The following is a 23,530-nucleotide window of genomic DNA, read 5'->3' on the forward strand; positions in this document are numbered from 1 at the left end:
GTCTCAGCACTTTGGGAGGCTAAGGCGGGCGGATCACGAGGTCAGGCAATCCAGACCATCCTGGCTAACACGATGAAACTCCATCTCTACTAAAAATACAAAACATTAGCTGGGCATGGTGGTGGGTGCCTGTAGTTCCAGCTACTCGGGAGGTTGAGGCAGGAGAATGGCATGAACCCTGGAGGTGGAGCTTGCAGTGAGCAGAGATCGCACCACTGCACTCCAGCCTGGGCGACAGAACGAGACTCCATCTCAAAAAAAAAATTTTCACCAAAAAAAAAAAAAAAAAAAATGCGGATTCTGTTTTCAGCTGTGTGTGTTTGGAGGGAGGTGGGAGTGGGCATGGAGACTCTCGCATGCTCCAAGTTGCCTTTCAGGAACTGGGCTGTTTAGAAACAGACACAGCCTATGGTGCAGGATGCCACGGGACACTCATCCAGGCATCGTGCCCCTCCCATTTACCCATGTCCCCCCATGATTCTTTTACAGCCACTGCAGGGTTCAGTTCAATCGCCGAAAATGAAGATGCCCTCCTCAGACATTTGTTCCAAGGTTATCAGAAATGGGTCCGCCCTGTATTACATTCTAATGACACCATAAAAGTATATTTTGGATTGAAAATATCCCAGCTCGTAGATGTGGTGAGTAATCCTTGGCACTTAGCTAAAAAGAACATGCATTCCTTAACCTGTTTATGAGTCTAAAATATATTTTTTCCCTATGTCTGACATTTCAATTTAAAAAATAATTTATTGTGAGAGAAAATCTGCCCCCAAGAAGCCACTGAAATGACCTGAGGAAAGAACGAGAAGGTATCACAGGGTAAATTGCAGCACTGTTAGTGTGGGACCTTTTTGCTGGGGGGAGGATGTGGTTGCTAAGATAGTCGTTGCCCCTGGCCTGGTTTGCTGAACACTCAGGAAGGAGGGCTGAGAACCGCAGAGAAGAGGAGCTGAGCCTGGGGCTGACGCGCTGTGATCTTGGATCCTCCGTGGCTGTGCCCTGGGCTGGTAGGGGGGTCTGCAGGGAGACGGGGTGGTAACAACAGTGCCCACAGCCAGGCCCATTCTTGCTCTCCCTAGGCGGCCCCGTCACCTCTTCTGAACTCACCCATGCCTTCACATTCTAATTTTCCTTTTTAGCTTGCATTTCTGCCATGATTGTGTTCTTAGAAGAAACCAGTGAACTTTAACTCCCCAAATGCAACAAAATTGTCCTGCTATGGTCCCCAAAGCCCCAGAAGAATCCTCCTATGTTGTCCATTTTCTCCACCCCACTACACACGTGTGTGCATGCTCACCTGCCCTGGCTGGCTCAATACCCCAGGATTCCTTCTAGGAAGTCATGCAAAGCCCATCTCCAATTTAGCTATTATTTCCCTCTACTTTGCCCCTTCATTATTATTATTATTACTATTATTATTGACACAGAAACTCTGTCTTTCACCCAGGCTGGAGTGCAGTGATGTGATCTCGGCTCACTGCAACCTCCGTTTCCCAGGTTCGAGTGATTCTCCTGCCTCAGCTTCCCGAGTAGCTGGGATTACAGGCAGGCGCCACCATGCTCAGCTAATTTTTGTATTTTTTGTAGAGACAGGATTTTGCCGTGTTGGATAGGCTGGTCTCGACCTCCTAACCTCAGGTGATCCACCCGCCTTGGCCTCCCAAAGTACTGGAATTACAGGAGTGAGCCACTGTGCCCAGCCTACTTCGTACCTTTAAAGTGCCTTCTGGGTTATGCAATTTTATATAAATACAGCCACAATGAACTGCTACTCGTTTTAGTTATTTTTCATTTTAAGCAAAATCTGCATACCGTTTGACTATTTATATGCCATTTGACTGTTTAAAATTGAGAATCTTTTGTACTTTTAACACCTCAAAGGTAAGACTCAGATACATTTTTCTGATCAAAACCAAACAGAAAACAGCTGGGTGTGGTGGCGTGCACCTATAGTCAGCTCCTTGGGGGCTGGGGCAGGAGGATGGCTCGAGCCCCGAAGGTCGAGGGTGCAGTGAGCTATGGTGGCACCACTGCACTATAGCCTGGGCAACATCTTGAGACCCCATTTCTAAAACAACAGCAAAAATCACAACTTACTTTCACTTCAACTTACAGTATTTTTTTAATTGTCATTTTCTTAGGATGAAAAGAATCAGCTGATGACAACCAATGTGTGGCTCAAACAGGTAAATTTCGATCCAAGGATTGTGTCTGCTAACCCAGTCACTTATTTTCTATTTAGAAAGCCTCCCATCTGAAAAATATTTATTTAAGAGGGCATATCGTGTTCCTCAGGGAGATTTGTGGGAAGGGTCTATGGCTTTTATTTTCCATTGTGAGTGTTGGGGAACTGATCCTGGCAAGCCCCTGGGTGCACACTGCTGTGCGTGGTTGCTCCCAGCAGTAGAGCTGCTCGTGCGGTGGGCGGAGGTGACTCTCCTGCCATAAGGCCTGGGGATGGGCCCTAGGACCACTTAGAGAAAAGAACAAAGAGCCTCCAAGATGCACCACTTTCCCCCAGGTAGGGAACTGTAACTGGGTAGGAAAATCAGGGCTACATCCTCCCAAGCCTCCTCTGGTCCTCTGTGGGTAGAATCTACCTCTAATACTTCTTGTTGCTTCCAAGGAAGAACTGAGCCCTGAATGAGGGAATAACAGGACTGCCCATCGTTAATTTCAAAACAGAGTGAAGCCCAAAACAAAATGATGAATACGTGTTTTCCTGACATCACTGAAAATGCATTTTGAATCGTTTTCAGCTTTCTTTTTAGATAATTGTTTTTAGCTTGGCTAGAGTTTACTTCCTAAACTCAGGGGAGTGTGTCCAGAGGAGTTTGTTTTAGGATTGTCAGTAAATAATTACCATTCAAATCCCAATTTCGCATATGTTATCTACAAAGATAAAATATTGACACTTGATAGTGGGTAAGAAGTTTGGTTTATCCCAGCTACTCGGGAGGCTGAGGCAGGAGAATTGCTTGAACCCAGGGGGCAGAGGCTGCAGTGAGCCGAGGTTGTGCCACTGCATTCCAGCCTGGGTGACACAGCAAGAGCCTGTGTCAAAAAAATAAATAAATACACTTGGTTTAATTGTTTACTTTGTGTTTTTGTTTTGTTAGCTTTTTAAAAAAATTTAGTTTTGTCTTATATTTATTTACAAATTTATCTGAGACACAGTCTCATTCTGCCACCCAGTCTGTAGTGCAGTGACATGATCTTGGCTCACTGAAACCTCTGCCTCCGAGGTTCAAGTGATTCTTGTGAGTCAGCCTCCTGAGTAGCTGGGATTACAGGCGCCCGCCACCATGCCCAGCTAATTTTTGTATTTTTACTAGAGACAAGGTTTCACCATGTTGGCCAGTCTGGTCTCAAACTCCTGGCCTCAAGTGATCCGCCCACCCCAGCCCCGCAAAGTGCTAGGATTACAGACTTGAGTCTCTGTATGTATTTTTTTATTTTTAGATTCAGGAGTTACATGTGCAGGTTTGCTACATGGATCTATTGCGTTATGCTGGGGTTTGGGCTTCTAGCGAACCCATCACCTAAATAGTGAACATCGTACCCAACAGGCAGTTTTTCAGCTCATTCCCCTCCCTCCCTCCATCCTTCCCTCCCTCCCACATCATCACTTTTGGAGTCCCCAGTGTGTTTTGTTCTCATCTTTGTGTCCATGCGTACCAGTTGTTTAGCTCCCACTTGTAAGCAAGAACATGCAATATTTGATTTTCCAAAGCTTTTTATTTGTTTGTGTTTTTGTTTGTTTGTTTGTTTTTTGAGACAGAATCTCACTCTGTCACCCAGGCTGGAGTGCAATGGCACAATCTCGGTTCACTGCAACCTCCGCCTCCCGGGTTCAAGTGATCTTCTTGCCTCAGCATCTCAAGTAGCTGGGACTACAGGCACATGCCACCACGCCCAGCTAATTTTTGTATTTTTAGTAGAGATGAGGTTTCACCATGTTGGCCAAACTGGTCTTGAACTCCTGGCCTCAGGTGATCTGCCCACCTCGGCCTCCCAAAGTGCTGGGATTACAGGCGTGAGCCACCTCGCCAGGCCTAAATATTTAAATGAATGTCCAGATATTGCCTAATTTGCCCCATAGTTTAAAAATATTCCTGGTGGGATATCTTTCTGCTAATGCTTTATAAGGAGCAATGGATACAAGAAACAGCAAGGAGCTTCCCTCAGCTTCATTTCATGTCATCAAATTTCTCCCACCCAACAACTTTAGTGAGAATTAGAGAACTATGATGATTTTCAGTGCTTTCTACTCATCTGATTCTCTAATCAGTAGATATGTGAACAAGTTGTGAAATGGATCTGCATATTGTTTTACTTGCAAATAAAAATATCCAGAAGAAAATAATAAGCTTGGAATGTATATATAAAAATACCACTTAAATAAACATATCCACACTTTCCTCTTAAGGTGAAAATAGGCTTAGAAGTTAACAAAAATCAAACACACACACAAACCTTTACTTCCCGCATGCCTCCTACCCCACTGCTTTTTTTTTTTTTTTTTTTTTTTTGAGTCGAAGTCTCACTCTGTCACCCAGGCTGGAATGCAGTGGCTCGATCTCGGCTCACTGCAGCCTCTGCCTCCTAGGTTCAAGAGATTCTTCTGCCTCAGCCTCCCGAGTAGCTGGGACTACAGGCGCATGCCACCACACCTGGCTAATTTTTGTATTTTTTGTAGAGACGGGATTTCAGCATGTTGGCCAGTCTGGTGTCGAACCCCTGATGTCAGCCCAAAGTGCTGGGATTACAGGCATGAGCCACTTTGCCTGGCCGAGATTAAGCTCTAATCTCTCGCATAAAACAGGGGTCCAGAGACTCTGGGCCTTCACATGGGGATAGTAGCCCTTTTCACTTTTCTTGTGCTTTTGAAAATAAGAAGTCATTTCAGCCAAAGAGAACAGCATTAGACACAAAAAAGTGGGTGCCAAGGGTCCCTCGGGCCTCAGCTACAGCTTTGGAAAGGACTTTCCACAAAGTTTGCCACCAGAATCCCAGAAGCCTGGTGGGTGTCTTCAAACCAAGGCAGAATTAAGTCCTAAAAGTCAATTCAATATCCAAAACCAAGCAGGAGAAATCCACAGGCAAGGAGCACACTGACACTTGGAAAAGTCAGCTGACTGACTGAAGTTCCCATTTGACAGAAGCAATGAGAATAATCGACTTTTTTGGGTATAAATGTGTAAGGTACAAGTGTGGTTTTTTTTACGCAGATATATTGTGTAGTGGTGAAATCTAGTGTATCTGAATACTAATGTACATTGTAACCATTAGGTAATTTCTCATTCCTCACCCACCTCTCACCCTCCCATTCTTCCGAGTCTCCAATATCTATTGAGATTAATATATTTTGTGTTTAATTCACAAATGCATAAACGAGGTTTATCTCATTTAAACCTCTCTACCACCTGACTTAGGAAAAGAGACATCATTACCCCTGTTCTATAGAGATAGAAGAGTCCAGTCCTCATCCGGCAGGAATCTAGGTTTCCTAACCCCTGGCCAGGATCTTTCTGGCCTTATGCAGCCTCCTCCTTGAACACTAAGCCCTGCTTCTAGACCACAGGAAGAGCCGAAGCAGGGGAAACAAAGCTTCACATTCCAGAAAACTACCGAGGATATAGTCAATGCGACGTCCATTCGCACGGATTGAGTTTGGAGTGGGAAATTTTACAGTGGATATTAGTTAATATGTGCTGTTATGGCACAGACAATGTTGGGGCAGAAAAGAAAGGTCATTTTTACAACACTGGGTGGCAAGAAGGGAAGGCTGCCTGGAACAGGAGGCATTGAGCTTCGCCATGATGTTATGTTTATGCTTTTTATAAAAAAGGCTTTTTGGCCAGGCGCGTGGCTCACGCCTGTAATCCCAGCACTTTGGGAGGCCGAGGCAGGTGGATCACAAGGTCAGGAGACAGAGACCATCCTGGCTAACACGGTGAAATCCCATCTCTACTAAAAATACAAAAAAATTAGCCGGGCGTGGTGGCAGGTGCCTATAGTCCCAGCTACTTGGGAGGCTGAGGCAGGAGAATCACTTGAACCTGGGAGGCGGAGCTTACAGTGAGCCGAGATCACGCCACTGCACTCCAGCCTGGGTGACAGAGCAAGACTCCATCTCAAAAAAAAAAAAAAAAAAAAAAAAAGCTTTTTAAAGCTACATGGATTAAAGAAAGTTGAAGGATTAAAAAAAAAGATGAAAAAGAAAACAACAAGATAAAACAGATATTTATAAAAAGCTATCATTGGTGTTTTATACAGATCTTAGTTTCAGAGCAGCTAATAATAATATCTAAGATTTACTGAGTACTTACTAAGTGCCCAGGCACTATGCTGACTGTAATAGGAATAATCCCATTTAATTTTCACAGTCATCCTAAAAGGGAGGTTCTATTACTATCCTAACTTTGCAGATGAGGAAATTGAGAACTGGAGAGTGGAAGTGACTTGCCCAGGGTTAAGCACTGTTAGGGGAAGTCTGACTTATGTCGAGAAATCTTTCACTTGCCTTAGACTGGAGGGAGAGTTTGAAGAGTATACTGTTCTCCTGTTAGTCCTGTTCCTGTATAATTTCCTAATCCTGGTCTTCTAAGGCTTGGATTCCTCAATCTCCAGAACATCTGATGGAGTTGGTCTAGAAAGAATTCAGGAGAGAATGAAGTTAGGATCCACTCCATCTTGCATCCATTCACCAGGATTTATTGAGAGCCTATGTGCCAGGCGCCCTGCTAGATCCTGGATATATAAAGAACGACACACAGCACCGCCTGAAAGAAGAGGACATAGCGTTAGTTACCAAAAAATAATTACCATGATAAATATCACAAAGTACATATAAAACACTGTGGAGCTTGAAAAATGACAGTGAGACAGGAAGAAAGTCAGGGAAAGCTCCCAAGGGGAGGGATATTTAATTTGAGTCTTACAGGACAAACAGAAGTTCTACAAGTCAAAAAGGTGGAGAGGTTGTGAACCACCTGAATAGCGAATAGTAGTCCCAATAACACCACTATCCAAAAGCTCTCACATTTGAGCAAACCCATTGGTAACTCTTTGCAGTCATCTCTGTGTCCCTCAGTCAAAATGAAAACAAAAATGCCCAATTCCCCCTCTTTCCTCATTTGCCTCCCAGACACTGAAAAATGTTCTCTAATTCCTATCCACATGGAGAAGAGAATTCTACCCACTTGGAACAAAAGCACGTTCCATGGTAGCGCATGCAAATGAGATACTTGTGGGGTTTTTTTTAGTCAATTCTCCTGTTTTATCCTGTTTCCATAGTTCTCCGGTATATTTAGACACTCTTCTTCTAGAAAGAACTTTATACAGCACAAATCTAGTGACATCCAGAGGAAGTCTTCTACATGGTGCTATTTTTATTTTATTGATTTTATATTGTGAACTAGTTTGTCTTCCTCCTTCGTACTTCCAGACAGTAATCAAAACCCTATAAACTATAAATATATTGTTAACATTGACTCACTAGGACTACGTGAGAAAGTACTTACTGCCCCAACCCCTCAGATCCTGCACCGTCATATCAAGGTTAGGAAAACATGGACAGCACCTTAGAGACAATGAAAATTAAACTGACCTTCTTTTTTTTTTTTTTTTTTGAGATAGAGTCTTGCTCTGTCACCCAGGCTGGAGTGCAGTGACATGATCTCAGCTCACTGCAACCTCCGCATCCTGGGTTCAAGTAATTCTGCTTCAGCCTCTCGAGTAGCTGGGATTACAGGCGCTGGCCACCACGCCCAGCTAATTTTTGTATTTTTAGTAGAGAGGAGGGTTTCACCATGTTGGCCAGGCTGCCTCGAGCTCCTGACTTCAGGTTATGCACCCGCTTTGGCCTCCCAAAGTGCTGGGATTACAGGCGTGAGCCACTGCGCTGAGCGAAACTGACCTTTTTTGAAATGACACAAGCGTTGGCCCTTTTGCCTAGATGTTACCATAGAAATAATCACTATGACAACAAATGCCAAATTTACTCACTCCATATTTCCTGAGAGCCTACTCTGCACTGTGTAGGTGATGCAGGGTAGGTGAGCCCCAAAACTGGGGCTTAGCCTGGCTTCACCGAGAAAAGAACTCAAGGACAGCGGCAGCAGAGATACTGCTCCCTACAGACCACGGCTACCTGCCAGCAGTACGTCCAGACGAGGGCTGCAGTCATATTTAAACCCACCTTTAATTATATGCAAATTAAGGGGCAGTTTATGCAGAAATGTCTAGGTGGGTGGTAACTTCCAGGTCATTGCCATGGAAAGGGGTGGTAACTTCCGGGTGTTGCCTTGGTGATGGTAAACTGACATAGTGCCCTGGTGGCTGTGTCTTATGGAAAGCCGCTTATGCCCTGCCCTGTTTAGCTAGTTCTCAATCTGGTCCGGTACCCGAGTCCCCGCCTCTAGAATCAGTTTCACCTTCTGCCTCATAAGGCCCTGAGCTGGGCACTGTTGCATATAAAAATAAGACAATGAGAGGACTAAATGACTCGGCTTCACTGTAGCCGAGACAGTTTGTTCTCCTCTCCCCATGACAATCCTGAGGAAAATAAAACTGCTGGAATGTCTGCCAAGGCCAACATCTTAAAGTAGCAGTGTCTTTCCAACAGCTGATGTCTGTTTTAGATCAACAGAAAGTTCAGCAAACATGAAGGCCTTATTGGATAGACCCCTGGAGCTGATTTCTCAGGAGAAATAAGAAGTAGACCTGTTGTGGAAAGGTCAAGCTAGTCCTAGAGGTCTGGGTGATGTCCCCAAAATTTACCATCCACCACTTGTAAGTTCATGAATTCATCTCAGATCTTTACTCATGATCTGATTTTCCTTCCTTTTCTGCAACCTTACTCTGACCTCAGCAAAGGAGGCCAAGTTTGGACTTCTTATTCAAGTGGACCCTGGTAAGAATTGAGTAGGGGTCAAACGGCCTACTATATAAACTTGGGCAAGTCACTTCACCTCTCTGACCCTCAGTCTCTTCATCTATTAAATAGAGGTGATAACTAGCTCACAGTGTTGTCTGGGGGATTACATGAGATAATGTATGTGAATATGACTAGCTCAATAAATGTCACTTCCTGTTGCCGCTTTTGAGCTTTCTCATCTTTTTTTTTTTTTTTTTTTTTTTGAGACAGAGTCTCACTCTGTCACCCAGGCTGGAGTGTAGAGTACAGTGGTGCAATCTCAACTCACTGCAACCTCCACCTCCTAGGTTCAAATGATTCTCGTACCTCATCCTCCTGAGTAGCTGTGATTACAGGCATGTGCCACCACGCCTAGCTAATTTTTGTATTTTTAGTAAAGACGGAGTTTCACCATGTTGGCTAGGCTGGTCTGGAACCCTGACCCCATGTAATCGCCTGCCTGGGCCTCCCAAAGTGCTGGGATTACACAGGTGAGCCACCATGCCTGGCCTTCATCCTTAATAACAAATCACATTTCTTGGCCTTAACAACTCACGAATTTAACAGGAATATGAAACATATAATATGTCATGTTGCTGCCTTTAAGATTAAAATGAATCAACAATAATTTGACTTTAAGAATTTCACATCTAAGATGACTGGAGATCCCAGAGATGTCCCAGAGACTGCATATCAAGACAACAGCAAAGAATATTTGTTCCTTATCTCTTGGTCTTTTTAGCATTGAAGTAAGAATAATTCGGGGACTTGGCCGAGTGCGGTGGCTCACACCTGTAATCCCAGCACTTTGGGAGGCCGAGGCAGGCAGATCACGAGGTCAGGAGATTGAGACCATCCTGGCTAACACAGTGAAACCCCGTCTCTACTAAAAATACAAAAAAATTAGCTGGGCATGGTGGCGGGTGCCTGTAGTCCCAGCTACTCGGGAGGCTGAGAGAGGAGAATGGCACTAACCTGGGAGGCGGAGCTTGCAGTGAGCCGAGATCACGCCACTGCACTCCAGCCTGGGTGACAGAGGGAGACTCTGTCTCAAAAAAAAAAAAAAAAAAAAAAAAAAAATTCGGGGACTTTGTTTACAGTTTTCTTAAAAAGCTTATGATTTAGGTTTAAATAAAATTTGACTCTGGGTTGTGGTTTAGCTAGACATTTATGAGTGATCATTCAGGTAATACATGTAAGAAAAGACCATTTTAAAGGGTTATATATATATTTGAAATGGATTTGAAATTGCAATTTTTCTGAATGAGGAAACCTAGAGTTGGAGTGTTTTTCCATTTTTTTCTTAGTCATAGATTAACTTTGATATTTGGCTCTGACATACCCTTTGCGCTCCTGTTTCCTGCAAAAACAGGGCTCTCAAGCCAGGAACTGCTGTGATGCAGAGCTGGTGTTTGACAACGGCTTTGAGCGTCTCAGCTAGAACACACTATGCAAACATGGAATATTATTTCTCATCTCTTACCCTAAGAAGAGAGAGACAGGAGCTTAATCTCCAGATGTCACCAGGGTTTCAGAAAGAACAAAGAAGTGACCAGAAAACCTCGCAGCCCCTTAGAGAACAAGATAGAGGTTTGGGCTGTGGCTCCTCAGCTGGGCACTGCTAATTCCACCACTTGCAAATGTCCTGTGGCTTGTGCCATTCTAAACCCACAGTGGTCCTGGGCTACAGGGCACAGCCAGCTCTGTGGTGAACACGCATCCTGGCAGAAATTGGGTGGCCTGGGCGTGGTGGCTCCTGCCTGTAATCCCAACACTTTGGGAGGCCAAGGCAGGAGGATCACTTGAGGCTAGGAGTTTGAAACCAGTCTGGTCAACACAGGGAGTCCCCTGTCTGTACAAAAAATAAGAAAAATTAGCCGGGCGTGGTGGTGCATAACTTGTAGTCCTAGCTACTCGGGAGGCTGGGGTTGGAAGATGATTTGAGCCCAGGAGGTTGAAACTGCAATGAGCTGTGATCATACCATGGCACTCCAGCCTGGGCAACAGAGTGAGACCCTGTCTAAAAACAACAGGAAAGAAACTGGATGAACCCTCTGATGGGCATCTCAGGGAGAACGCTCTGTAATTTCCTAGTCTGATAGCAGAATGACACTAAGGTTGTGAAGAATGCTCTCTCACCCTTGCAAAGCAATGCAGCAGCTGGAGATCAATGACTCGTCCAAGTTGTACAGCTAGTAAAGCACAGTCCTAGTGTGGAGCTCAGGGCTTGTGAGTGGAGTCTAGTGTGCTTTCTCTTTCGAGGCCACCAGTGTAAGCAGTATTGACCACAAATCCCACCCAGCCTGTTTTTCTTTACTGGTTAGAAGCAACTGAGTCTGCTCTAGATCCCTTTAATATCCTCCTCAAGGATCTGAAGGCATCCCTCGTTCATGCTCTCCTTCCTTCCTGCCCCAGCACCTTCCCACAGGTGGTTCCATCTTTGGCCAGCCTTCTCAACCCTGTCCTGCTCAGAATCCTTCTTTTTTTTTTTTTTTTTTTTTTTGAGACAGGGTCTTGCTCTGTCACCAGGCTAGAGTGCAGTGGCACAATCTTGGCTCACTGCAAACTCTGCCTCCTGGATTCAAGCGATTCTCCTGCCTCAGCCTCACAAGTAGCTGGAACTAAAGACCCATGCCACCATGCCCAGCTAATTTTAGTATTTTTAGTAGAGACAGGGTTTCACCATGTTAGCCAGGATGGTCTCGAACTCCTGACTTCGTGATCTGCCTGCCTCGGCCTCCCAAAGTGCTGGAATTCCAGGCGTGAGCCACCGCGCCCAGCCCTCAGACTCCTTCTTACCCTGCATGTTTAGTCTAAATGTCATCTCCTTGGAAATGTTTTCCCTGTCTACTCCACTGTTCTGTATCCCATACCAAAACTGTCTCCTTTATAGCAACTGTCAGGAGGTGTGGGTTATTTGTTAGTTGACTGATTTATCATCTGAGTCAGCCCCAGGATAAGAGGTCGAGGCAGCTGTGCTCAGTGTTAGTACATGCCTTGCATATTTGATGAATGAATGAACTCTTTGAAAACAGTGAGCCCCATAAACCACTATCTCCGTTTTATCTCTGGTCACAGCTGTTAATCCTGCTTTTGAAGGTCGGGTAAGCAACACAAATCTTTCTGACTTTCAAATGCCAAAACTGGACTGTGATGAGAGGTGCTTGCCATGGACATAAGCTACTGTCTTTTCTTTTTCTTCTTTTTTGAGATGGAGTTTTGCTCTTGTTGCATAGGCTGGAGTGCAATGGTGCAATCTTGGCTCACCACAACCTCCACCTCCGGGGTTCAAGCAATTCTCCTGCCTCAGCTTCCCTAGTAGCTGGGATTACAGGCATGAGCCCCCACACCTGGCTAATTTTTGTATTTTTAGTACAGATGGGGTTTCTCCATGTTGGACAGGCTGGGCTCAAACTCCCGACTTCAGGTGATCCGCCCACCTCGGCCTCCCAAAGTGCTGGGATTACAGACATGAGCCACTGCACCCGGCCAGCTACTGTCTTTTCTTTGACCCTTCCTTTCCAGTTTTTGAAGATAAAGCAGGAAATAAACTTCTCTGAAGATACTTGATAAAAATTCCCCCAAATACAAAAACACATGCTTCCAATTCATTGATAAAAAATTTACTGCAGTTTGGCACCTGGATCTAGTTCAGCTGGCAGATCAGCTGATTGATGCATTCACCCTGATAGCCAGGTGTGCCCGTCTCCTTGAGGAAGCCCACTCTATTTTTGGTAGCATGACAGGCCCCTGAGAGGTGGAAAGGGTGCAAGAACCATGAGATCTCCTGGAAATGCTTTCCCAGGTGCTCCTCAATCACTGTGTTGTCTGTCAGAGGAATGGTCTTATTCTTGACTTTGACTTGTCCACATTTCAAAATGAGCTCCTGGATAGACTTCAGATTTGGAAATCCCTAGGTTATATAAGGTTCCACTCTATGCAGCATTTTTAGGTTCTGAGGGGTGACTTTTACAAAGACACCACTAAAAATTTTCTTTAGGCAAAGTCTCACAGTGGTTCTCTGCACCAGTAAACTCATGCCATCAATCCTTTCGATGCATACAACAAAGGCCAAGGAATGTTTATCTGGCAATTCCAAGGCGCAAGGTTTCACTTCTAGTCGTCTGAGACACACCTTGTCACGTTTCTGCCACCAGGAATCATATAGGAATGATTCCAGTTGTTTAAACCTGAGCCTTTTTCCTTTTCTCTGCTCCTTCTTTGCAAAAGTGCCTGCTTTGCCTGGGTGGCTTTGAGGGCTTGATAAGCTTTCTTCATTTTCAGGAGATTTTCTGGAACCAAAGGGATTTTTCTTTGCTCTTGCTCTGCCATCTTTCTGGTGTTGCAGCTACTACTACTCAGTAATTAAGGCAAGGAATAGCATTCAAAGTTATTCAGATTGGAAAGGAAGAAATAAAACGCTCCACTTGCAAATGACACAATTGTCTATACAGAAAATCTACAGAAAATATCCCAAAACTAAATGAGCTAAGCCAGGTCACAGGACCAGGTCAATATGCAAAAGTCGATTGTATATTTAGATACTAACAATGAACGATTGGAATTTTAAAAATTAAATGCCTTTTTTTTTTTTTTTTTTTTTGAGATGGAGTCTGGCTCTGTCATCCAGGCTGGAGTACATTGGTGTGGTCTCGGCTCACTGCGACCTCTGCCCCCGGGTTCAAGCAATTCTCCTACCTCAGCCTCCCGAGTAGCTGGGATTACAGGCACCCATCATCATGCCTGACTAATTTTTATATTTTTATAGAGACTGGGCTTCACCATGTTGGCCAGGCTGGTCATGAACTCCTGACCTCAGGTGATCCACCCATCTTGGCCCCACAAACTGCTGGGATTACAGGCATAAGCCACTGCACCTGGCCTACTTAGGTGTAAATCTAACTAAATATGTGCAATGTCTGTAAGCCTAAAACTGCAAAACACTAACAAAACAACAACAACAAAAAATCAAGACCAGAGTAAATGGAGACATAAATAATATTCCTGGGCCAGGAGATTCCATATCATGATGCCAGTTCTCACCAAACTAATCTGTATATTCAAATCAATCACAATTAAAATCTTGGCAGGATATCTTGTAGACAGCAACAAGCAGATTCAAAAATTTACTTAAAGCTATAATAACCAAGACAGTGTGATACTGTCCCAGGGCCAGTCACTGTGGCTCACACCTGTAATCCCAGCATTTTGGGAGGCCAAGGTGGGTGGATCACTTCAGGTCAGGAGTTTAAGACCAGCCTGGCCAAGATAGTGAAACCCTGTCTCTACTAAAAACACAAAAATTAGCCGGGCGTGGTGACACACCCCTGTAATCCCAGCTACTTGGGAGGCTGAAGCAGGAGAATTACTTGAACCTGGAAGGTGGAAGTTGCAGTGAGACGAGATCGCACCAATGCACTCCAGCCTAAGGGACAGAGTGAGACTCTGTCTTGAAAAAAAAAAAAAAAGAAAGAAAGAAAAAGACAGATACACAGATCAGTGAAACAGAACGGTCCAGAATGGACCCATGCACATACATAGTTAACTACATTTTGACAAACGTACAAAGGAAGTTCCATGGATAATGTTTAGTCTTCTCCACAAATGGTACTGAAACAATTAGACACTCACATGCAAAAGAAAATGAACCTCAACCCATTCCTGCACCTTTATAAAATATTAACTGAAAATGGATCTTAGACCTAAGTCGAGGCTGGTGATCACAAGGTCAAGAGATCAAGACCATTCTGGCCAAGACAGTGAAACCTCATCTCTACTAAAAATACAAAAATTAGCTGGGTGTGGTGGCATGCACCTGTAGTCCCAGTTACTCGGGAGGCTGAGGCAGGAGAATCGTTTGAACCCAGGAAGCAGAGGTTGCAGTGAGCCGAGATTGTGCTACTGCACTCCAGCCTGGTGACAGAGCGAGACTCTGTCTCAAAAAACAAAAAACTACAAAATTTCTAGGAGAAAGTATATAAGAAAATCTTTGTGACCCTGTGTTAGGCAAAGATTTCTTAGATATGACACAATCCATAAACGATAAAACTGATAAAATGAACTTTTAGAATTTCTGACTTGTGAAATACATTATTAAGAGGAAAAAAAGACGAGAGAAGATGTTTGTAAATCAAATATTTGACAAACCACTTTTATCCAGAATGTATAAGGAACTCTTAAAACTCAGTAAGAAAACAAACAACTTGATTAAACATTATGCACTTGACCAAATACGATACATGGATGGCAGATAAACACATGAAGATATTAATGATTAGTCATTAGGAAAATGCATATTAAAAAAACACAATGAATCTGGGCTCAATGGCTCATGCCTGTAATCCCTACACTTTGGGAGGTGAGGCAGGAGAATTGCTTGAGCCTAGGGGTTCAAGACCAGCCTGGGCAACATAGGAAGACTTCATTTCTACAAAGCAAAACAATTAGCTGGGTGTGATGGTACACACCTGTGGTCCCAGCTACTTGGGAGCCTGAGGCAGGAGGATCACTTGAGCCCAGGAGGTTGAGGCTACAGTGAATCATGATGTCACCATAGCACTCCAGCCTGGGCAAAAGAGCGAGATTCTGTCTCAAGTAAAAAAAAAAAAAATGATGAATCTAAACGCATTGCTAAGTAAAGATGTCAGAATTGAAATGTTATGTTGATTCCGTTTACATGACATTCTAGAAAAGGTGAAATTATAGAAAAAGAGAACAAATCAGGGATTTCTGAGGGTTGGAAATGTGGGAGGGGTTGATTACAAAAGGGCAGCACCTGGGAAATATTTTGGGCAAAAAAACTGTTATGGTGTCTTAATGCCTGCAGTTATTATACAGCTATTTGCATTAATAACTGTAAACAAAAGAGTGAATTTTATTGTAAGTAAATTTTTACAAAGTGCATAAAGTGGAATTGAAACAAACCACAAATGCTACTATAAGTGAGTTCCCTCCAAGATTTCTGAGACTCAGACCTACCAATGATAGTAAGAGTCTCCTCAGCAGGAGACAAATTATTCCTAGGAAGGAGAATATATTTGCTCTTCAAAATAGGCAGAGGAGGAAGAAAAAAAGAGAAGCCCATGAGCACCAAGTAAACACGGTGAATACTTTATTATTGGGCTCTTAAATTGTCAGTTTCATATGCATGTTTTCCCATAAATATCATGCCATTTTGTTATACTTTCGATTCTAGTTTTTTAAAGGCCCATACATCTTAAACTTTGTTTTTGGGGGACCAAGTCTCAAAAATATTGTCTAAGATAGACAGTTTCCTCTGGGGTGTGGAGTTCCATCATTTGTCAGGCATCATGCATATTTCAGTATTTTACTATCTAGTGACATCATCCATCTGCTGATTCCTGATGTTTTAATGACAGAGTTGGCATCACTGGGCTCTGGGAAGCCTCATGCTGGGCATGCCCTTCTAACTCTCTGAACTCCTGCATCCTTATTCACCTACCCACATGAGAGGCTGTAGAATAGAAAAATTCAATTTTCAGGTCAGATTTCCTATGATTTTGGACCCAAAATCTTTTTAGTAGAGTCCACTCTGCTGTGATCGGGTCATCCATACACCATCCTCTTGACCTTCGCAGTCTGACCAATTCATGGTCAGGTTTATTTATCTAGATTAATCAGCCCCGTAAAACATGCCATGTGATTTCATCCTTATGAAGAAAAATGTGTAAGTGCCTGGAGGCTAACAATATTAGGGATGTAACTTAAAATTATAATTGGGAGCTCCAAAAATAAATTCAGAACTTAAAAGAAAATGCTGGGAAAACATTTTTTATTGGATACAAGTTCTAATGTGATCAAGAAGAATTCATGGAAAATGGATGTCTCATATTAACATAGCAGGTGGATGTTCATCCAAGCCTCTTGAGTGGTGTTCAAAATCACTTGTACCTGTTAGCATGTGATTAAAGTATTACTGGACTCACCCTCCTAGAATAAACTGAATTAGACACATCATTGCTTTTCTTTTGTTTGTTTGTTAAGAGAAAATAGGTTGAAAAGATAGATCATGAATTAGTGGCGTTTGTTGTAGAGCCTCTTCGTGGTGAGGCAGATACAGTGATTTTGGAAATATGTAACATGCAAAGTGTGTGGGCCTGGGTGAGATCAGAGGCCAGGCTGGCCCAAGGTGAATCCTGTACTGAGTCCCCAGTAGGGTCACACAGTCCAACCAGGACAATTTCCTTTTCTTAATAAAACAGTGGCTTGATAAAGCTAACAGAAACTTGAAGATTTCAAGATCTAATATATTGAACTTTCAGAATAAAATCACAGTGTACCAATTTCATGCAGGAATGGACAGACCACAAGTTACGCTGGAATCCTGATGATTATGGTGGGATCCATTCCATTAAAGTTCCATCAGAATCTCTGTGGCTTCCTGACATAGTTCTTTTTGAAAAGTAAGTATCACATTGTTTCTCACTTATGGGGAAAAAAATAAATTTTTAAAAAAGTGAAAAAAAAAAAATTTTTTTTAAGTGAAAAAAAGAAAAGTAAATATCACAGAAGAAAACTATTTTTCCTGATTAACACCAGGAATAGAAAATTCTGATTCAGGCAAAAATACTTATTCAACTTTAAATAAAAAAAATTGTTTATTTTAAAACAGTTGCCTGGTGTTGCGGTAGAAAAGTCCTAAAATAGGGCAGGGCACGGTGGCTCATGCCTGTAATCTCAGCACTTTGGGAGGCCAAGGTGGGCTAATCATGAAGTCAGGAGTTCGGGACCAGCCTGGCAAATATGGTGAAACCCTGTCTCTACTAAAAATACAAAAACTTAGCTGGGCATGGTGGCAGGCGCCTGTAATCCCAGTTACTCAGGAGGCTGAGGCAGGAGAATTGCTTGAACCCAAGAGGTGTAGGTTGCAGTGAGCCGAGATGGTGCCACACCGCACTCCAGCCCTGGCGATAGAGTGAGACTCCATCTCAAAAAAGAAAAGAAAAGTTATAAAATAGAAATAGTCAATGCTGAGAAAAAGAACAAAAACTAGCAGGTGCTCCACCGACTGCTAAAGTGAAACTGCTTTGATTGCAGCGCTGACGGCCGTTTTGAAGGCTCCCTGATGACCAAGGTCATCGTGAAATCAAATGGAACTGTTGTCTGGACCCCTCCCGCCAGCTACAAAAGCTCCTGCACCATGGATGTCACGTTTTTCCCGTTCGACCGACAGAACTGCTCCATGAAGTTTGGATCCTGGACTTACGATGGCACCATGGTTGACCTCATTTTGATCAATGAAAATGTTGATAGAAAGGACTTCTTCGATAACGGAGAATGGGAAATACTGAACGCAAAGGGGATGAAGGGGAACAGAAGGGATGGCATGTACTCCTATCCCTTTATCACATATTCCTTCGTCCTGAGACGCCTGCCTTTATTCTATACACTCTTTCTCATCATCCCCTGCCTGGGGCTGTCTTTCCTAACAGTTCTCGTGTTCTATTTACCTTCAGATGAGGGAGAAAAACTTTCATTATCCACATCAGTCTTGGTTTCTCTGACTGTTTTCCTTTTAGTGATTGAAGAAATCATCCCATCGTCTTCCAAAGTCATTCCTCTCATTGGGGAATACCTGCTGTTCATCATGATTTTCGTGACCCTGTCCATCATTGTTACCGTGTTTGTCATTAACGTTCACCATAGATCTTCTTCCACATACCACCCCATGGCCCCCTGGGTTAAGAGGTTCTTTCTGCAGAAACTTCCAAAATTACTTTGCATGAAAGACCACGTGGATCGCTACTCATTCCCAGAGAAAGAGGAGAGTCAACCAGTAGTGAAAGGCAAAGTCCTCAAAAAAAAGAAACAGAAACAGCTTAGTGATGGAGAAAAAGTTCTGGTTGCTTTTTTGGAAAAAGCTGCTGATTCTATTAGATACATTTCAAGACATGTGAAGAAAGAACATTTTATCAGCCAGGTGAGTAAACTGGTATTCCCAATTATGCCGCTATAAAGGTGGGCCAAAGACAAATATTTTGACATCTGTTTACCATAAAATGTTGTCATGGTTTAAATGTGACATTATAAGACATCCTTTTTATACATGTACCATTTAAAGCAAGCCCTCACATAACATAGTGATCTTAGTATGAATTTTTAGGAAGTAGTTCACAAAAACTTAAGGAGCAAAAGTGAAGCAACTGTTGATTAAGCATTGTTTCTTATAATTGTTTCTTATAATTCTATATTAAATAATTCAATTACACATTTTTCTTTTCTTTTTTTTTTTTTTGAGTCGGAGTCTCCCTCTGTCATCCAGGCTGGAGGGCAGTGGTGTGATTTCTGCTCACTGCAAGCTCCGCCTCCTGGGTTCACGCCATTCCCTTGCCTCAGCCTCCCGAGTAGCTGGGACTACAGGTGCCTGCCACCATGCCCGGCTAATTTTTTGTATTTTTAGTAGAGATGGGGTTTCACTGTGTTAGCCAGGACGGTCTTGATCTCCTGAACTCGTGATCAGCCCGCCTCGGCCTCCCAAAGTGCTGGGATTACAGGTGTGAGCCAACGCGCCCGGCCTCAATTACACATTTTAAGTTGGTTATCCTGGTCTCTGGTAATTTATCTCTCATTTTTCATGGGATGATAGATATGTTCAACCACAGTATTTAGAAATAAAAGACCAGAAATAATCAGATTTTTTGGTTAATAAAAAATTTAGTGTTACAACAGATATTTTGGTGAGGAAAGAGGATGTGGTTATTTACAGATTTTTTTTAAGTGTCCAGCAAAAAGAAAAAAAAAAGTGATCTGTTGCCTACAGCAAGTAACATATTTTCAATTTATATAATAACTTCACTTTACAGAGTTCAAGTATTTTACTCTAAAATTGGTGAAAATTAGTGCCAAGAGCCTCATCCCCTAAACAAACTGATGAAAGAATTATTTTATTTTATTTTATTTTTTGAGATGGAGTCTCGCTCTGTCACCCAGGCTGGAGTGCAGTGGCGCCATCTCAGCTCACTGCAAGCTCCGCCTCCCAGGTTCACACCATTCTCTTGCCTCAGCCTCCTGAGTAGCTGGGACTATAGGCGCCCGCCACCACACCCAGCTAATTTTTTGTGTTTTTAGTACAGACAGGGTTTCACTGTGTTAGCCAGGATGGTCTCGATCTCCTGACCTCGTGATCTGCCCGCCTTGGCCTCCCAAAGTGCTGGGATTACAGGAGTGAGCCACTGCACTCAGCTAAGAATTTTTTTTAGAATTATCCTTATACATTTTCTCTTGTGTTCTCAGACACTGCCTCATATACCCTCTCTCTTAACAATCTGTCATGTTTTTCATCCACTTAAATTGTTTTTAAAAGCACTAGAAAAGTGACTGCTGCTAGACAAGAAACATTCAGCTGTCAAGCTGGGCAGATTTTTTTGTTTGTTTCTTAACATCTTTTAAAAACAGGCTGGGCGTGCTGGCTCACCCCTGTAATCCCAGAACTTTGGGAGGCCGAGGTATGTGGATCACCTGAGGTCAGGAGCTCGAGACCAGCCTGGTCAACATGGTGAAACCCCCTCTCTACTAAAAATACAAAAATTAGCTGGGCATGGTGACAAGTGCCTGTAATCCCAGCTACTCGGGAGGCTGAGGCAGGAGAATCGCTTAAACCCAGGAGGCGGAGGTTGAAGTGAGCCAAGGTTGCACCACTGAAGCCTGGGTGACAGAGCGAGACTATGTGTCAAAAAAACAAAACAAAAACCTGATACAAAGATTTCTTCCCCCCGTCCCAAGATGGAGGATATTTATTTACTCTAGAGGGATGAGGACTCCCCTTCCTTTCAGACTTCCTCAGCCAGTCGTGCCTTGACTTTGTGTTATGGACCTGTTGCCCACTCTCTGCATCTCCCCTCCCCTTCCTAGTAAAGGGGACTCAGTCTCCTGTCTCCTTCGTGAATTTCCGTCTTGTCCTGGTCGATTTTTCTGCTCGGCAGCACCCTTCCTTCTGGAGCTGCAGCACAGGTGGAGTGGAAGAAAAGAAAGCCTGTGACATTTGGCCACAAAAACTCTTAAATTATAAATTTGTGATTCTTTTCATACGAGTATCAGGAAGCACCCTAGTAAGATATACTGGCATACTAAGATACACTCCGCCTCCTGGGTTCAAGCAATTCTCCTGCCTCAGCCTCCCGAGTAGCTGGGATTACAGGCGCCCGCCACCATGCCCAGCTGATTTTTGTATTTTTAGTAAAGAGGGGGTTTCACCATGTTGGCCAGGCTGGTCTCAATCTCCCAACCTCAGGTGATCCCCCCACCTCAGCCTCCCCAAAGTGCTGGGGTTACAGGTGTGAGCCACCATACCTGGCCTATACTGGCTTTTTATTCACATAAAAATCAGACTTTTCCCATTCTGATCAGGAATGTTGACATATGCACACAGAATTCTATTGTTTCTATTTTCCTTCTTCAGTGCTGATGACAGTGTTCCAAGATACTTCCTTTGGGCATGATTAGCGAAGTCCCTGAAAGAACCTGAGCCTGTAGTGTGGTTGGGACATTAGATGCATTTTGAAAACTTAAGTAAATGCTATAAATCTGAATGTTACTCTTTTTAAATCCCTTGAGATGAATTCAGAACAGTTGCTCAGTGTCTTGAGTGAAAGGCATCTTTTTCTCTTTTGCAGGTAGTACAAGACTGGAAATTTGTAGCTCAAGTTCTTGACCGAATCTTCCTGTGGCTCTTTCTGATAGTGTCAGTTACAGGCTCGGTTCTGATTTTTACCCCTGCTTTGAAGATGTGGCTACGTAGTTACCATTAGGCATTTAAAAGACGTAAAGACTAGATTACATCTTAGACCTGACATCTGGCTATTGCACAGACAGAATCCAAATGCACGTGCTTGTTCTATGAACCCTGATTGCGTTGTCTTCGTGGAAATGGAACATCTCCTCACAGGGGAAACTCTGGTAAATGTGCTCATTTGTGGTTGCCATGAGAGTGAACTGCTTTTAAAGAAAGTGACACCTCCTCAGGCCCCTGCCTTGGTTTCCCTGAACATTCAGGGGGGGATAATAGGTCCAGGCTTGAGCTCATAGCCAGAGTGCACAAAAAGCTGTTGCTACTTGGTGGAGGAACACCTCCTAGAACCAGCAGGCCTCGGTGGGGAGAGGGGGAATCCACCTGGAGTTTAAGGAGATCTCCACGTTGAACTATCTGTGTGGACAGAGCCTGGATCTCCCACCCAGCACTGACCTCCTTGGTGGTTTTGTCTGAGTTGCAAACTGGGGCTGTGTTGTGCTTCTGTAGCAATGGGCCAGGCAAATCTCAAGAAGGGTTTGGGGATTACACTGGCAGGGCAGCTGGCACTACACACTTAACAATAATACAGATTCCAAGATGCCTGGCCTACCGAGGCGGATGTTATTCATGGTTTATTCCCAGCACGATAAGGCTTTCAGATGGTGAAACTGGAGCCCACTGTGAGCTGTGACTTGCTTTAAGGTCATGCATACCAAAATAACTCACAAAAGAAACAACCCTTTGCTACCAGAAGTGAATTCATTAATATCCATTATCTTTTCCTAGTAAACTAGGGTACAGAGCATTCTCTGATAATGGTTTTTGATGTCACCTCGTCTACTCGGATCCATACCAACACTATCCCCTAGGCTCCCCCTTCTGTTTCCCTGTCTCCTGGCATCTGGGTGGGCTTCACCCCCACCCACCATCATTCCTCCTCTAAGACTCTGAGGGGAGTCTGCTCAGGTTCTTCTTGCCCTCCAAAATTGCTGCTGCCGCCAAATCCTTCCTGAATTTTAGCTTAAAGCAATTTTTCTCTCTGCCCAGTTACAAATCCAAATCCCTTTCTGGAGTACTTTTAGGCATGGCTCTTGCAAGCAGTTTGCAATCTAGGCTGGGTAGAGTGGCTCACACCTGTAATCCTAGCATTTTGGGAGGTCAAACCAGGAGGATTGCTTGAGGTCAGGAGTTTGAGACCAGCCTTCTCTCTACAGCAAGACCCTATCTCTACAAAAAATTTTAAAAATTAAAATTTTAACAATTTTAAATGGTGATGTGTGCCTATAATCTCAGTTACTCAGGAGGCTGAAATGGCAGGATCACTTGAACCCAGTAGCTGGAGACTGCAGTGAGCCGTGATTGCTCCACTGCACTCCAGCCTGGGCAACAGAGCAAGACGCAGTCTCTTAAAGAAAATCTAAATGGCCGGGTGTGGTGGCTCACGCCTGTAATCCCAGCACTTTGGGAGGCTGAGGTAGGTGGATCACAAGGTCAGGAGATCAAGACCATCCTGGCTAACATGGTGAAACCCCATCTCTACTAAAAATACAAAAAATTGGCCGGGCGCGGTGGCTCAAGCCTGTAATCCCAGCACTTTGGGAGGCCGAGATGGGTGGATCATGAGGTCAGGAGATCGAGACCATCCTGGCTAACCCGGTGAAACCCCATCTCTACTAAAAATAAAAAAACTAGCCGGGCGAGGTGGCGGGCGCCTGTAGTCCCAGCTACTCGGGAGGCTGAGGCAGGAGAATGGCGTAAACCCGGGAGGCGGAGCTTGCAGTGAGCTGAGATCCGGCCACTGCACTCCAGCCTGGGCAACAGAGCGAAACTCCGTCTCAAAAAAAAAAAAAAAAAAAAAA

The 23,530-nt window shown here is 43.8% G+C and overlaps 1 protein-coding gene and 1 pseudogene across 1 annotated transcript; one reads left to right on the top strand and one right to left on the bottom strand.

Annotated features, from left to right (window-relative positions):
* Positions 1-63: 63 nt before the first annotated feature.
* CHRNB3 (cholinergic receptor nicotinic beta 3 subunit) lies at positions 64-22,890 on the top strand. Its single transcript, XM_015145273.3, has 5 exons — positions 64-641; positions 2,145-2,189; positions 17,237-17,346; positions 17,981-18,863; positions 21,556-22,890. The coding sequence occupies exons 1-5, from the start codon at positions 357-359 to the stop codon at positions 21,688-21,690; spliced, it is 1,458 nt and encodes a 485-aa protein (XP_015000759.2). The 5' UTR covers positions 64-356; the 3' UTR covers positions 21,691-22,890.
* On the bottom strand, positions 12,570-13,270 carry LOC114680239 (ribosomal protein uL30-like pseudogene; annotated as a pseudogene).
* Positions 22,891-23,530: the final 640 nt, after the last annotated feature.

Source organism: Macaca mulatta, chromosome 8, assembly GCF_049350105.2.
Source record: "Macaca mulatta isolate MMU2019108-1 chromosome 8, T2T-MMU8v2.0, whole genome shotgun sequence".
NCBI classification, from domain to species: domain Eukaryota; kingdom Metazoa; phylum Chordata; class Mammalia; order Primates; family Cercopithecidae; genus Macaca; species Macaca mulatta.